We start from the raw sequence: 16,403 nt of genomic DNA on the forward strand, positions 1-16,403 counted from the left end.
AATGGGACAGAAGGCCCGGGCTAACAAAACTAATATTAATTTTATGGTTTTCTTTTATTAATTGCAGAAAATTGTCTGTAATACGATGCTACTTATAATTTTTCAGTATGGCTGAGAACCGTTTCTAATCCAGCGGATATTAATCGGTTTATAGCCATACTAATGTACTGAAAATTTACTGTACAAAATCGGACTCTAAAGTTGACGGTCATCTTTTTACAAGCCACATATGTAATCACAATGAGAATTAAGTAAGAAAATAATGCACGAAAAAATGAGGGCTTTTAACCGTTTTAAAACTTTTTTTTGAAGTAAGATGACAAACCTACTCCAAATTATCTTTTTTCTCTCTTCTATTTACCTAGCCCTGAAGATGACAAAACCGCGTTTAAAACACAATACAATAATTTAAGTAGATTTTATCATTATTGAAAGAATACTGTAACAATATATATAAGTTTTTTTTTATTTTTATATAAATTAAGCATTTTTTGTAATCAAGTTTTAGGCATTTAAGAAAATCATTTCAAATAGGTATACATTTTTTAGGTTATGTCAAATTTGGTTTAAGAGCCCTTCAAGCTTCTAAATACTGCCTTTTGAAAAGGAATCGGCAGCCGCGCTCAAGCCTTAAATTAAACTCGATTGTGAGCAAAAATTAAAATTCTGAAAAGCTGGATTGACTATTTAAGAACAGGTTAAGACATCCAGCTGAATTTTAAAGTTATAATATGACGATTTCACTTAGACTTACACGCAGCTGAAGAGCGGCAGCCGGGCCCTGCTTTTGACTGAGACATTAAGCTGCTTTTAAATAATAATAGAAAATTATGACATATGAAAATTACACACACAAACATACACACATAGATAGAAAATTTACATATATAGGTATATATTTATAATGTGAAAATACATATCTTATATAAATAGTTTTACTTTTTGTATACTTTTTAAGGGTTAAATTAAACCATTTGGACGTTTATATATTTTCGTTTCTTTTTCATTCTTTTGTCGCATGATGTTCTTGTTGAGTTTTTAATTTTTGATGTTTTTCTTTTGTGCAAATGTTCTTCATCTAAAACAAAAAAAAATCTGTAATACAATAGATCAAGTACGTCCAAGCCTTTTTATTGGGAGGGGGGGGGGGGGTAATCACCCTATCACTCCCTCCTTGAACGTCCCGCAATAGATTTATTACTCTAAATGCCCAATTAAACATAATAAATAAATAAATTAATTTTTCGCGATTGACGACGAATTGATATAATATTGTTGATAAAAATCACCACTTTATTAGTACATTTAAGTTATTGGTTGAAAAGTTTGGACACCAACATGTCAGCATTTAATAAAAGTATGTAGCAAATGTGAAAACTTTTTTATGGGTACCAGTAAAAAGTTTATTTTCCCCTCCTTCCCTTCTTTGTCACTTTTGCATATGATATTTCTAGACAAAATGGCAATATCTTTTTACGTCACCCTTAAAAATAAATTACTATACCTGTTTCTTGTGTTTTTTTGTTTGTTTGTGGTATGGCTGAATTCTTATGACAGCATACCTATACCGTCATTACTCCTACAGGGTTGGTTAGTGTTCATAATAGTAATTTTCATTAATAAAGGGAATAGTAGCTTCAAAAAAATTCCGTAAAGTTGTGAGTAAGATTCCAATCAAATGCGCTTATTAGGTCAAACTGTTTTTAAGTACCTATGTGTTTAATTATACTATGCTTTTGGTCAACATTAAGAACAGTTAGACTTGATAAGCGCATTTGACTGGAAGCTTGCTCACAATTTTACGGAATATTGCGAAAGCTACTATTCCCTTTAATAAAACTAAAAGAAATAAGTATATAGAGTATAGACAGCTTTCCATATAAAATTAAAATGAAAACTTATAAGGTTAAAACCAATTTTGTTAGTCAAGTGTGGTGTGTGGAGGACCAGGCTAACAAAAGTGTTATTAATTTTATGCTTTTTATTTTAATTTTCGTGGAAAATTGTCTGTGACTTTCCAGAACCGGTTCTAATCCAGCGGATATTAATCGGTTTTGAAGCCAAACAGCAAACATGATAAAAACACACTTATTAGTCATAAAACAAAATTTAGTATCAAGTTAAAAATAAAACATTAGTCATAAAAAGCTACACACTTAAAAAAAACACGCTTTTTAGTTTTTAGTACCTTTATAATCTAGCATTTTGAGGCTAAAAAGACCTTTTTTAACTGGATAATATAGTAGTAAATGTTTATACGTGAAAGGCAGAAAACTACTTTACTTCAGAAAACATAGAACTATAATATAATTTTCTAAGAAAACAAAATCTTGGCTTCTATTAAAGATTGAAGTCTGAATTCAATCTTCCAAATACATTTAATCGGTCTAAAGCAATTATCAAATTTTTTATTTCTATTGGATTTTACCCCCAATCTCAATTTGTACGTACATCTTTTTTTAAGTGTTATAATTATTAAGAAGCGCAGCTCTTCTAAGGAAGTGGGTTATCAACTCCCCAATTTTCAATTGTATTTTTAAAAAGAAGTTTTTGAAAAAAAATGGGGAGGGGGGGATAGTTTTTTTTCCAAGGGCGATTTCTCTTGGGAGAGTTGTGGTACCCTCGCCCAAAATTTGTTATAACCATTCCCAGGACATACGAGAAGCTAGCCTGTAAAGGAGAACCATATCGGTTCAGTGGTTACACACAGACAGATTTTTTCACTTTATTACAAGGATTTATTGTGAGTACGCCCGTTCTTCTAAATCCCTTATAAGGTTAATTTTATCACTGCACTGTATAAACACATCCCTATTGGCTTTTTTCTCAAAGAACATGAAATCAATGAGGAAACATGCTCCCAGCAGAACAGCTTTGGCTCTCACATCAAGATCCATCGGGAAACTGAATAGATTTATAGATAGATGGTTAGATAGATAAATGAATATTTAGATAGTTGAATAGATATACGGATAGAGAAATGTATAGATTGATAAATACATTTTTATATTATTAGATATAGAATTAATAGTTGGATAGATAAAAGCCAAATAATTCACATAATTTCAATATACAAATTTTGAAATCTATTAGACGATGTAAGCGGTTTATATAAGTTTTTTATAACATAGCTTACCGCGGACATAGAATTGAAAATTATAAGATTAAAACCAGTTTTCTTAGCCCCAAGGGGTTAACAAAACTGTTATTAATTTTACAAATTATATTTTAAAATTCTCGGTCATGCGATGCTATAAATTATTTTTCAGTAAGGCTGAGAAACGGTTCTAATCCAACGGATATTGGCCGGTTTTGAAGCCATACTGGAAATGTTGTACCTGATACCAAAGTTATCGGCGTCAGTGAATGCCTCCTTCAGCATTCCAGACCAACTCTTTGAGATCTTGCCAACCTCTTCAGACTCATCAGGGCTGGTTACCTGATTGTATAATTGTATAAGTATCTATAATACAAAGTAGAACGATGTCTGTTTGTTTGTGTGTTTGTTTGTCTGTTTGTTTGTAGCGAAGGATCTCGCTAACCTCTAAACCGATCGGGTTCTCCTTTACAGGGTAGCTTCTCATAGGTCCCGGGAAGGTTTATAACTATTTTTTTGGGGGCGTGGGACACCCCCAACCCCCCAAGAAATGAAAAATACCCCCCTCCCCCCAAAAAAATTTCTTATTAAAACTAAAATTAAAACAGTTGGGTCTACTACCCACCCCCCCCCCCCCTTTGGTTTTCGCTTTCTTTGGGGATTCAAGTCAAGGCTTGATTGGGTAATAGATAGATAAACTTACCATAAATTCCACATCTCCACATAATGAGAAAGTACAGAATGGTCCAATAATCTTCAAAACTTCGTTTCCAGCGTCGTCTTGAATTGAGAACCTAACAAATAGGTATATGGTCAATATTCTTATAATTAAGTAAAATAATCTCTTTGTGTCTGTGTGACTTTGTAGTTGTTCCAAGGTATTTCGCTAGGCAGCGCCACTTACTTGACATCCCTTCTTACAAGGGTGCCGAAACTTTCTCTTTTTAAAACTACAATTTAAAAAGGGCCTCTAGGGGCTTCTATGGCGTAACCGCTATTGATATTGATACAGTAATAATAATATTGCAATAGTATCAGAATAGGGAGGGGGGTGGGGGCGAGGGTTAAGACTTTTTATTACTGGTACATTTACTGTTCGCTAAAATTCATTCGTTGGTTTAAAAATTTTGTGTACTTTTATTATTAGTTCTAACCTTTTTGAGTCCAAACTTTTGAACCAATAGGTAATTTAATTAAATATAAGTAATGCCTAATATACGACAGAAAAATTCTTACTTTGGCTTGCATAGTGACCATTCTTGTTTTACATAACCAATAACAGTTCCAGGGGGTGAGGACACCTAAATATAAAAGACCATTTAGCCACAAATAAAATCAAAACGTCAAATTCGCCGAAAAAAATCAAAATTTTATAACCGTTTTTTTAAAAAGTAATTTATACGTTTAAAACTTGAATAATCGTTTGGCCCATAGAAACTCAAGTCTAAAGTATTGTGCTAAGCAAAAAAGCACTCATTGGAAAGCAAAGAAAGCCAAAAACCACTTCCTTCTTACATATAATAAACATACATGTTATTAGGAACCTAAAATATTTAAGTATTTCTTCGAAACCGATTAATTATTGGAATTGGTTCTTAGCCATACTGAAAAATCATGTAGAGCATCGTAATACAGACAATTTTTCACGAATATTAAAACAAAAATCATTAAATTAATAGCCTTAGTCTTTGGCCCCTCGGGGCTAACAAAACTGATATAATCTTATAATTTTTAATTTTAATATCTGCGGAGAGTTGTCTATAATACGATGCTATAAATAACTAACTATTATAAACTTACCTCAATTTCTTGCAGACAGCACGGAAAGAAACAAGTCTGAAATAGAATAAGGATTAATCTTCAATGTTAAAAGTTTTTGGGCCAAGATATTCCCCCAACTCTTTCTATTTATGTCATAGCAGCAGTGGGAACTGTATTTAATGTCATTAATTATGACGCGGTGTCGGGCCGAGATTCGAACCTATCACCTTCCCAACAGCGAGCGGATGCGCTACGTGTTATGCCACATTCACAGGTATGAAAAGTGTGCTCACCTGACAAGCCAAGGGTCTGCTCAGATGAATAATTTCCTGATCATTATTATCCTAGAAAAAAAAAGAATGAAATAATGTTAAAATATAAGATTTAGCACATTTTTCAATATGAAACAAAATTTATTTTCAATGCACGAAATTCAATGTAGGTATTTGCTCAGAAGCAAATGGCTCATCTAACTCTAACTATAACTTGAAGTTGTCCGTCCATATGTAAATAGAAAGATAAATTACCCTTGAAGGCAGTGTTCCGGAGCCGGAGCCGGGAGCAGCAACATTTTTGGTGGAGCCGGATCCGGAGCCGTATTTTTCGTAAAAAACAGCTCCGGCTCCAGATTAGCTAAAAGTGATTTTTTAAAGTACTAATATAATTTGGCAACGGTCTATTTCCATATAATAAACTGAAAAACTTTTGTTACTTAACAAATAGACACACATCCTTCTACTTTTATATTGCTTTCATCAAATAAAAGCAAAATATTTTATATTATTTATTTTATTTTATCAATTTCAATAATGAAAAAAAATTGATATTTTAATTTTAAGGTAGGAGCCGGAGCCGGAGCTAGAGCCGTATTTTCAGATACGGCTCCGCGGAGCCGGAGCCGCATCAAAATTAAACGGCTCCGACACCCTGCTTGAAGGTCTGTCAGACATAAAAAAAAATCTTGCAGACGAAAACATTTGTTTATATTAGGTCATAAATAATTGATTCCGATAATACGGGCGAATATAACTTCCGGAAAGCTAGGTTTGTCCAAATAAATTCAACTAAGTATTTAAAACTGACTTATTATCTATGGATAAAATAAAAAATAACTGCACTTTGAAACCAAAATACTACATGTGCTAACCAAAAGTATAACCAGATTGCTCCTACACTGCGTTCTTATTGGTTCAATTTACTGATTAAGGATCTAGAATCTACTATATTTATTCGAACGTATTTTTTTCTATGGCTGGCAATCCGCCGAATTTCTGGGTCGGATTCGGATTCATACAAAAATCTGCCAAAAAAGCGGATTAATCCGAGGATTGTAGATTCATTTTTTTATTGCGGATTTTTAAAGGCCATTTTATAAATAAAAAAATTCTAGCCTCGTCAGCGGCCATTTTCTAACCCTTACTTAACCTAGCCTGAACGTGCTACAAAAGTCATAAAAACTAACAATCCGGGTCCAAAAATTGGGCGGATTTCGGATTCGGATGCTAGCCCTAATTTTTACCTTGATGGTCATATCAAATGGTCGCTGTGGTCCAATGCACATTCTCAGACAGCAGTTGGAATCCTCCTTAGCTTTGTACACTTGCTGAAATACAGAAATATCATTAGATAAAAGTAACACGATGTCTTTCTGTATGTCTGTCTGTACCGAAAGCTTTCGTTAACCGGTGGACCAATATGTCTCTCATTTAGTGAAGCTGCTTATAGGTCCAGTAAAGGTTCTTTACTTTTTCTATTTAAACTTAAATTTAATGGTATGCCTGCAACCTGCTCCCCCCCTTTTATACAAGTCCTCTATGGGTGTAGCCGCTATTGTAATATTTCTAAAAAAAATAGAGAAAAAGATTTAAACTTTCTAAAACAGGTATCTTTGTAACGTAGGTATGTTCCCTAATAATTTATAGAATGGGAAAAAAGAAACACTTTCTTTTAATCTTTAAGAGAGAAGGACATTAAAATGTAAATTACTCTTGTGCCCAAAGATTTATTTACAATTTCTAATTCGTTGGCCCAACATATATATGATAAAACTAACCTGTCCAAGAGAATTAAGAATTTTATACTTGTTCTGTGTCTCCAGACCAATGTCAAGCATACCGGCTAAACAAAATATTATTGCAGAATTATGAAAGGTTTCAAAAATAAAACGCCAAGTCATCAAAAAAAAAAAAAAATCCGATAAGAATTGATCAAAATACGCCAAATTTCAAAAATAAATCATAAAAAAGAAAGACATTCTTTTTGGAGACCATTGAAGTAAAGTTACCAATTATAAAAATGTGGTAAATAAAATATTGATTTTCTCATCTGCTATTTAAAATAGATAGCTGATTTTTTGTGTAAAGATGCCCCGTTCCAAAGAGTATCCAGTTCAGAACTTACTTTATTTGTCGGCCATGCAACAAAAGATATCTAAATATTTTTTTTAAGGTTTCGTGATTTTCTATCATTCTTGATGTTTTTCATTCTTATGTCCTTCTTTCTCTTTCTTTTTCAATCCATGATTTTGTGCTTCGCTACTAATGAATATTGTCATCAGTGTTTGAATAAAATTTTTTACCTATAGCTTCAGCAACCTCAACTTTTTGTTTTACAATCAGCTGATCAATCATAGTAAGGTATTCCAAACCTAAATTGATAGAGTTAGACAGATAAAAAGAAAAATAGATGGATGATTAATAGATGTATTTTTTTGTACATTGATTGGAAAGTATTGTACCTAAAGAGAATAAGATAGTTAGATAGATAGATAGATGTAGTAGAATCAATGGAGAGATAGATAGCGAAATAAAGAGACAGTCAGATAGATTTTTAAGGATAAATAAATTAAACATATAGAGATGGAAATATAGATTATTAGCTGTAGGTATATAATATATACCTGGCGAATAAATGTAGAATATACGTGGATAATATGACAAGGGAAAAATTGTCGTCATTTTATTTTGCTAGTATGGACCTCATTTATTAGTCAATTTGTTAATCCAGTAGGAGGAGAGGGGGTTGGGTGTAAGGTGGTTGAGGGAATAGTTATCTTAGCCAGCTGCGAGTAAACTTTATCAGAGTACGGGAAAATCTGGTGCTGAGCAACATCCAAGTAATCTATAATACAAAGTAGAACGATGTCTGTCTGTTTGTTTGTTTGTCTGTTTGTTTGTAGCGAAGGATCTCGCTAACCGCTGAACCGATCGGGTTCTCCTTTACAGGGTAGCTTCTCATAGGTCCCGGGAAGGCTAATAACTATTTTCTCGGGGGGTGGGACACCCCCAACCCCCCAAAAAATGAAAAATACCCCCCCCCCCAAAAAAAAAAATTTCTTTTTAAAACTAAAATTAAAATAGTGGGGTCGACTAAACCCCCCCCCAAAAAAAAATTTTTTTTCTTTTTTATTTTAAATCTAAAATACGAAAAATTGGTTAGATCAAACCTCAAAGCCCCTAGAGGCTAGGGGCGAAGCCGCTAGTCTATAATACAAAGTAGAACGATGTATGTCTGTTTGTTTGTTTGTAGCGAAGGATCTCGCTAACCGCTGAACCGATCGGGTTCTCCTTTACAGGATAGCTTCTCATAGTTCCCGGGAAGGTTTATAACTATTTTATTGGGGGGGGGGGACACCCCTACCCCCCCCCCCCCCCCCAAAATGAAAAATACCCCCCCCAAAAAAAAAAAATTTCTTTTTTATTTAAAATCTAAAATAAGAAAAATTGGTTTGATCAAACCTCTTAGGGCAAAGCCCCTAGAGGCTAGGGGCGAAGCCGCTAGTGATATATAGATTACCTGGCGGGCAATTAAGCGGGATCATCTGCTCGGCCACAGGGCCCATCCATTGTTGTCCGTCCATTTCTACTGGGGGTCCAAACTGTGGCGGTCCTCCCATAGGCTGCATCATATGAACGCCTCCCTAGATAGAGATAGATATAATGAAAGATAGATAGATAAATATACAAAGAGATAGTTAGAAGAGTAGTAAGAAAGCAAATGAAGATTAAATAAAAGAAGTTTAAATTACAATATGAAATAAAAATTCAAAATATGTATAAAAATGCATCTTTTCCCCTATTTACTATGATATTAGGTGCATTAAGGAAGAAAATTATGTTTTAGAGAGATCTTTAAACTTTTAACCTAAACGACTTTTTAAAATGTTTTTAAATAAACTGATTGATATTTTGAAATTTGAACTGTAAAAAATCCCATGCAATAGAAGGCTCATTCAACGAAAAATATTTTATTTCAAAATTCCCCCAAAAAAATTGTTTTGGTGTTAAATGTACAAAGCATTAGTAGAGTTAATGTATAGTTTAGTATAGATTAGTTGTAAAGATGAAGAATTAAAGATGAGAGAAGGATTAAGTTTCACCATGTATTTTACCCAAGTTATATGAAAAAATGTAGGTATATACAATTATTTTAAAGTACATAATAGAAAATGATATTCATATCTTAAACATAAAATAAACATCAAAAACGTTGATTTATGATACCTTTAAATATTTGATTAACTACCTCCAACTTTTTAGTTTAAACTAAAATACAATTCAAAGGTTTGTTTTGTTAGTCAATCTGCTTTTTATTAAAAAAACTCAAATTACCATACTTGCTGATGAAGTCAAAAAGACGAAAACAAGAATGAAACATCCATAAATGCCAAGCTTTCAAGTCAACAAATGTAGCATAAAAAGCTGTTTTAACTATATCTATAAACAGACTATGATTATAGAAGGTTAAAATCATGCAAAGTTTCACAACAATTAGAGAATTCTTTTGTAACTAAAAAAGAAAACTTTACTGCCCCTGGTTTAGATAGGAACAAACCCTGATAAAAAATTAAAAATCTACAAAAAAAATACAACTTTAAACTTACATTTTATAAGGAGAATTTTATGCGTTTTTTTGTATAAGATTTTGAAGAAAGGATAACAATATAATACACGAATGAGAACAAAACTAGTTAAAAAACAAATTTTGGTGTCTTATCTTTTGATTATAAATGACTCAAAAGAATAAATCAGTCTATGCTTGAAGTTTGTTTGTAAAAAAATTAAAGTTAGGACAGTCCGCTTTTATTTATCATATATCATTGATATTTGAAGGAAATCTAGGTAGGTTTACTATACATATTCTTAAAATCAACCAAAATAAATGTCCTAGACTATGGAGTATGGATAACATGGGCAACATTAAAAAAAAGAGGACAAAAGGCTATTATACTACTTTTCCATATGGCCAAAGATTAATGAAGTTACTGGTTACATATTTGGGTACAATATTTCCCCCATAGCATCACGAACTGACAGACATGCAGACAGAATGAAAGGGGGGGGGGGCGAGAGTGACAATTTTTGAAACCAAAACTAAAAGTCAACAAAGGAACTCAACTAAAAAAAGAGTTACAGGTCTGAGATTTTGCATGGCAGTTGCTTTATAGGGGTACAATATGGAACTGTGAAGAAACGGCGGCGCAACCGCCGAAAACCGCCGTTTCCCGCCGATTTTTTTTTTGCCTTTTCTCGGCGGTTTTCGGCGGTTGCGCTGCCGTTTCTCCACAGTTCCATATTGTACCCCTATAAAGCAACTGCCATGCAAAATCTCAGACCTGTAACTCTTTTTTTAGTTGAGCTCCTTTGACTTTTAGTTTTGGTTTCAAAAAGTGTCACTTTCGCCCCCCCCCCCCCTTTTAAAGTAGATTCCTAAAAAATGTGTCAAAATTTTACGAAATTCAGCAAATATTTAGCATGCCAAAGAGATAAAGATAAACAAGCAAGTAAAAATGTACTGAAAAATTAGGTTTACATGCATGCATCGGACAATGGAAGTTAAATTAATCTTCTTCTTATAACTGTCTATAAAACCGTGCATTTGGTACCTTGAAAACATGGAAAAGAAAAGAGGGGTGTGTAGAATATAGATTAAGGGGGGGGGGGGCGTAATGACATAAGCTCTTAAACCGTGAGCAAAATGGTCTAAATATTGAGCTAGACCCTTCAAATTTAATATATAAGCCTAGTCCTATAGGTATTACATCTAAATGGCAAAAAAATCCAAAAAAATTTATTTTTAGGTTAGGTTAGGTAAGAAAAACCCTGCGGAAATGGGGTTTTTAGGCTTTTTTGGTCTATTTTGATGTGGAAACTTGCCTTAAATTGTTTTTTTCTTAGAGTTTTAACTTAAATACACTGTATCTATTCATATGGACATTATTTAAGATGATTCAGCAAGTCGGGGACCGACCCCAGGGGGCTAGGTGGGTGGCCCGCAGGGGTTAAGTTCATTTTTCCCAATATATTTGTTGTGATACATCAAATTATAGGTTTTTTAGGTCAAGGAACTCAAATTCAGAGCTAAAATAGGCATTAAACTAATCTGAAGCTAGCCCCAGCGGGCTAGGTTGGTGGCCCGCAGGGATTAAGTGCATTTTTTCTAATATATACCTTGTTATATATCAAAATATAGGGTTTTAAGGTCAAGAAACTCAAATTCAGAGCGAAAATTAGCATTAGACTGACCTGAAGCTAACCCCCCCGGGCTAGGTTGGTTTTCTGCAGGGCTTAAGAGCATTTACCTAACCTAACCTAGAAACTTACTTATATTTTTACAGGTTTTTTTCTTGAATAAACTATGTCTATTAATGAAGACTTTATTTAAGATGATCCAGCAAGTCGGGGACCGACCCCAGCGGGCTAGGTGGGTGGCCCGCAGGGGTTAAGTGCATTTTCCCCAATATATATGATGTGATACATCAAATGATATGTTTTTTAGGTCAAAGAACTCAAATTCAGAGCTAAAATAAGCATTAGAATAATCTGAAGCTAACCCCAGCAGGCTAGCTGGGTTGCCTACAGGGCTTAAGTGCATTTTACCTAAGCTAACCTAGAAACTTACATTTATTATTTTTTTTAGGGTTTTTTTCTAGAATAAACTGTCCATTCATGAGGACCTTATTTCAGATGATTCAGCAAGTCGAAGACCGACCCCAGCGGGCTAGGTGGGTGGCCTGCAGGGGTTAAGTGCATATTCCCCAATATATATGTTGTGATAAATCCAATTATATGTTTTTTAGGTCAAAGAACTCAAATTCAGAGCTGAAATAAACATTAGACTAATCTGAAGCTAACCCCAGCGGGCTAGATGGGTAGCCCACAGAGCTTAAGTGCATTTTACCTAACCTAACCTAGAAACTAACATTTAATATTTTTTTTTTTAGGTTTTTTATTCAAATAAACTGTCCATTCATGAGGACCTTATTTCAGATGATCCAGCAAGTCGAAGACCGACCCCAGCGGGCTAGGTGGGTGTCCCTCAGGGGTTAAATGCATTTTTTTTAAAGTATGTGTTGTCATACATCCAACTATAGGTTTTTAAGGTCAAGAAGCTCAAATTTACAGCTAATAAAAGCATCAGACTAATCTGAAGCTAGCCCCAGCGGGCTAGGTGGGTTGCCTGCAAGTCTTAAGTGCATTTTACCTAACCTAATCTAGAACCTTACTTGTTTTTTTATGGTTTTTTTCTGGAATAAACTGTGTCTATTTATTAGAACATTATTTAAGAATTAAGACCCCAGCAGGCTAGGTGCATGGCCCGCAGGGGTTAAGTGCATTTTTAGTTGTCATACATAAAATTATAGTTTTTTTAGGTCCAGAAATTCAAAGGGGTAGTTTCACGAAATGCATTTGAACTTAATTTAGTGAACTGCATATTTTTTCCTGGTTAATTGGTTAAACTACATTTATATGGTATATATTTAAAAGAATTTCAATTTTGATAGTACAATGTTAGCAGTGGAAGAATTTAATATGCTAATAGGATACAATTTTTTAATTTGATGTATACCACATACCACAAAAAAAACTAGCATCAGGTTGCTATTGTGTTTTTTTTTAGCTCCAAATTGACTTTAAAAACCTATAGTTTGATGTATAACAACACATAATTTGGAAAATTTACCCCTGCAGGCCACCCACCTAATCCGCAGGGGTTAGCCTTAGGTCAGTCTAATGCTTAAAATAGCTCTGAATTTGAGTTTCTTGACATAAAAAAACCTATAATTTGATGTATGACAACACATACTTTAGAAAAAATGCACTACACCCCTGTGGGCCACCCACCTAGTCCGCTGGGGTCAGTTCCCAACTTGCTGGATTATCTAAAATAATGTCCTCATTAATAGACACAGTTTATTCAAGGAAAAAAACAAAAAGAATAAGTAAGTTTCTAGGTTAGGTTAGGTAAAATGCACATAAGCCCTGTAGAAAATCTACCTAGCCCGCAGGGGTTAGCTTCAGGTAAGTCTTATGCCAATTTTAGCTCTGAATTTGAGTTTCTTGACCTTAAAAACCTTTATTTTGATATATAACAAGATCTATATTGGAAATAATGCATTTAACCTCTGCGGGCCACCAACCTAGCCCGCTGGGACTAGTTTCAGATTAGTCTTATGCTAATTCTAGCTCTGAATTTGGGTTAACTGACCTAAAAAACTTATAATTTGATGTATCGCAACATATATATTGGGAAAAATGCACTTAACCCCTGCGGGCCACCCACCTAGCCCGCTGGGGTCGGTCCCCGACTTGCTGGATCATCTTAAATAAAGTCTTCATTAATAGACACAGTTTATTCAAGAAAAAAACCTGTAAAAATATATGTAAGTTTTTAGGTTAGGTTAGGTAAATGCTCTTAAGCCCTGCAGAAAACCAACCTAGCCCGGGGGGTTAGCTTCAGATCACTCTAATGCTAATTTTCGCTCAGAATTTGAGTTTCTTGACCTAAAAAACCTATAGTTTGATATATAACAAGATATATATTAGAAAAAATGCACTTAACCCCTGCGGGCCACCAACCTAGCCCGCTGGGGCTAGCTTCAGATTAGTCCAATGCTTATTTTAGCTCTGAATTTGAGTTCCTTGACCTAAAAAACCTATAATTTGATGTATCATTCACAACAAATATATTGGGAAAAATGAACTTAACCCCTGCGGGCCACCTACCTAGCCCCCTGGGGTCAGTCCTCAACTTGCTGAATCATCTTAAATAATGTCCATATGAATAGATACAGTGTATTTAAGTTAAAACCCTAAGAAAAAACAATTTAAGGCAAGTTACCACATCAAAATAGACCAAAAAAGCCTAAAAACCCCATTTCCGCAGGGTTTTTCTTACCTAACCTAACCTAAAAATAAATTTTTTTGGATTTTTTTGCCATTTAGATGTAATACCTATAGGACTAAGCTTATATACCAAGTTTGAAGGGTCTAGCTCAATATTTAGACCATTTTGCTCACGGTTTAAGAGCTTATGTCATTACGCCCCCCCCCCTTTAACTACCCTTGTCCTTTGTGTTAGTTTTTAAAATATTTTTTAGTGTTAGAGTATTGCTACCCCCAAAAAAAACACTTCCCACACACAAACCTGCGGTTGTGGGGGGTTGTATTGTTGTTGGGGCGGTGGGTAGCCCTGTGGGGGTGGGTACGCCCCCTGAGGTGGTGGATAGGCACCCTGTGGCGGCGGATAAGCCCCTTGATCGTATGGTGGGTACGCGCCCTGGGGTGGTGGGTATGCGCCTTGGGGTGGTGGATACGCACCTTGGGGAGGTGGATACGCCCCTTGGCCATAACCCTAAAGACAGCAACAATAAAAGATTAGCTCTACTATCCAATAAGAAAATGATGTATCATACAGTAAATCAATAGGTACCTATCTAAGATAAACGTATATCATCATCATCATCAAAAAATGTGCTTAAGTAAAGCAAATCTTACTTATCTAACTAATCAGATAAAAAAGAAAAGTGGGCTCATGAAAAAGGTTAAAACATGCCACCAAACTTTTAATCAATACATGCTCTTTTTAGAGTAAAGGAAAGAAACAAAACATATTCCTATCTGCAGATAAAAGATAGAGTTTGAATTAGAAATCTAACTAACTACTTGAAATTTGAATTGAAATTTTTTGAACACACAATAAATTTTGTAGATTTTTGACAATACCTGATTTGGGGGCGGGTAGGGACCGGGTTGTTGGGCAAACCCACCACCGCCTTGTTCATATGGGGGAGCTGACATTTTTTGGCGGGTATTTGTCTTTTTCTCTGAAAGTTCAAAGATTTTTGTTTAAGATATCTATATTACAAAAGCTACATTTTTTTAGCATTATTATCAGTAATAATCAATCTTCATTAATAGTGTAATATGCAAATATAATTTTTATAACTTTCACAAATTCTATATTTATAAGAGTTTGTAAAATTTGATTTAAAGAAGACTTCAAAAAAGATAAATTCACAGAAGTTTATATATTAAATTTTAAGATATTACTGAGCAGAACCACTAAAAAAAAAGAAAAAAATTGTGTTTTATTATTATGTGGCATTAAGTCACTTTACAAAAAAAATTTCAGTCTAATGCAGTTTAGCTGTATGTTAATTAAATACAAAATTAAAAGATAAGAATGTTTTCTTGGCAATATTAATGAAATACAGGGGGGGGGGGGGGGAGGGGGCGTAATGACATATATTCTTAAACCGTGAGCAAAATTGTTTAAATATTTAGCTAGACCCTTCAAACTTGGTATATAAGCCTAGTCTTATAGGTATTACATCTAAATGGCAAAAAAATCCAAATTTTTTTTTGTATCAATTTATGACGCATTTTTATTAATACATACATACAAAAATTGAATAAATAAATAAAAAACAGAAATTCAATCACGGCAATTTTGATTAATTTTAATAAAAAGTTATATCCTTATAATATAATGGAATATGTAGCATACTTTTTCTTGATTTACCTAGCTAGGTGTTTACACTTTTCCGTAAGCTTTGAAGACTAGATGTTTACAGTTAAGACACTGACAGACTGAAGGACATCTTACTTATTTCTATCTGACTATTTATACTAATTTAATTATAAGTAAACAAGGATAACAACATCCATAAAAGCGAAACACTGAAACGGTAGGACAAACGAACATTAACATGCACTTATATAGTGTCAGAACTGAATAATCACAATAAAAAATATATAAGATCGAGTCGAAGCAAAATTGTAAACAAATTTGATGAAATACTGCTTAATACAGGATAATGTTTATGGACATACTTACATTTTTAGGACTTGCTTATAGAGTTGCTACGCTTATAACAATGTACTTTGTTGTCCAAGGAATCAGTATTCCAAAATTCAGACCAATCGGATAATTTTATTAAAAAAATTTGATGTTAAAAAGCAGCAACATGTTTAAAATGGACGTACCGACTTTCTGGTAACGATCATAGAGTTGCTTCGCTTTCTAACTCGTGATAAGACAATTCTGACATGCCTAAATTAACGAAAAGAGCTATCCGTTACGTACGTACGGACCCTAATTATAGAAAAGCTTCGCTCTTAAAAAAGACTTTCTAGTTTTAAAACGATCTATGTAACAAATAACTAACAAATTCAATCCATGGAAACAAAATTTAAGGAAAATTGCCAACAAATTATCTTAATAGAAAAGGGGTTTTAACACCCCCATATGGAAAACATAAGAT

At 33.9% G+C, this 16,403-nt stretch overlaps 1 protein-coding gene across 3 annotated transcripts; it reads right to left on the reverse strand.

Moving 5' to 3' along the window:
• Nucleotides 1–452: 452 nt before the first annotated feature.
• scramb1 (phospholipid scramblase 1) lies at nt 453–14,974 on the reverse strand. 3 transcript variants are annotated; one of them, XM_080180108.1, is made up of 14 exons: nt 14,863–14,974; nt 14,285–14,491; nt 8,654–8,777; nt 7,437–7,505; nt 6,912–6,976; nt 6,378–6,461; nt 5,152–5,202; nt 4,898–4,933; nt 4,334–4,398; nt 3,801–3,891; nt 3,339–3,439; nt 2,811–2,904; nt 1,505–1,578; nt 453–1,078 (listed from the first exon to the last, which is right to left on the reverse strand). In XM_080180108.1, exons 1-13 carry the CDS (start codon nt 14,935–14,937, stop codon nt 1,549–1,551), a joined length of 1,092 nt encoding a protein of 363 aa, XP_080036234.1. In that variant the 5' UTR covers nt 14,938–14,974; the 3' UTR covers nt 453–1,078; nt 1,505–1,548. The 3 variants fall into 3 exon arrangements, with proteins under 3 accessions (XP_080036234.1, XP_080036235.1, XP_080036236.1); XM_080180109.1 differs by lacking the exon at nt 14,285–14,491 and having other exon boundaries at nt 14,863–14,972; XM_080180110.1 differs by lacking the exons at nt 14,285–14,491; nt 14,863–14,974 and adding an exon at nt 9,741–9,864.
• Nucleotides 14,975–16,403: the final 1,429 nt, after the last annotated feature.

The sequence above is a fragment of the Acartia tonsa genome, chromosome 12, assembly GCF_053477335.1.
Source record: "Acartia tonsa isolate MP-2025a chromosome 12, ASM5347733v1, whole genome shotgun sequence".
Taxonomy (NCBI): Eukaryota; Metazoa; Arthropoda; class Copepoda; order Calanoida; family Acartiidae; genus Acartia; species Acartia tonsa.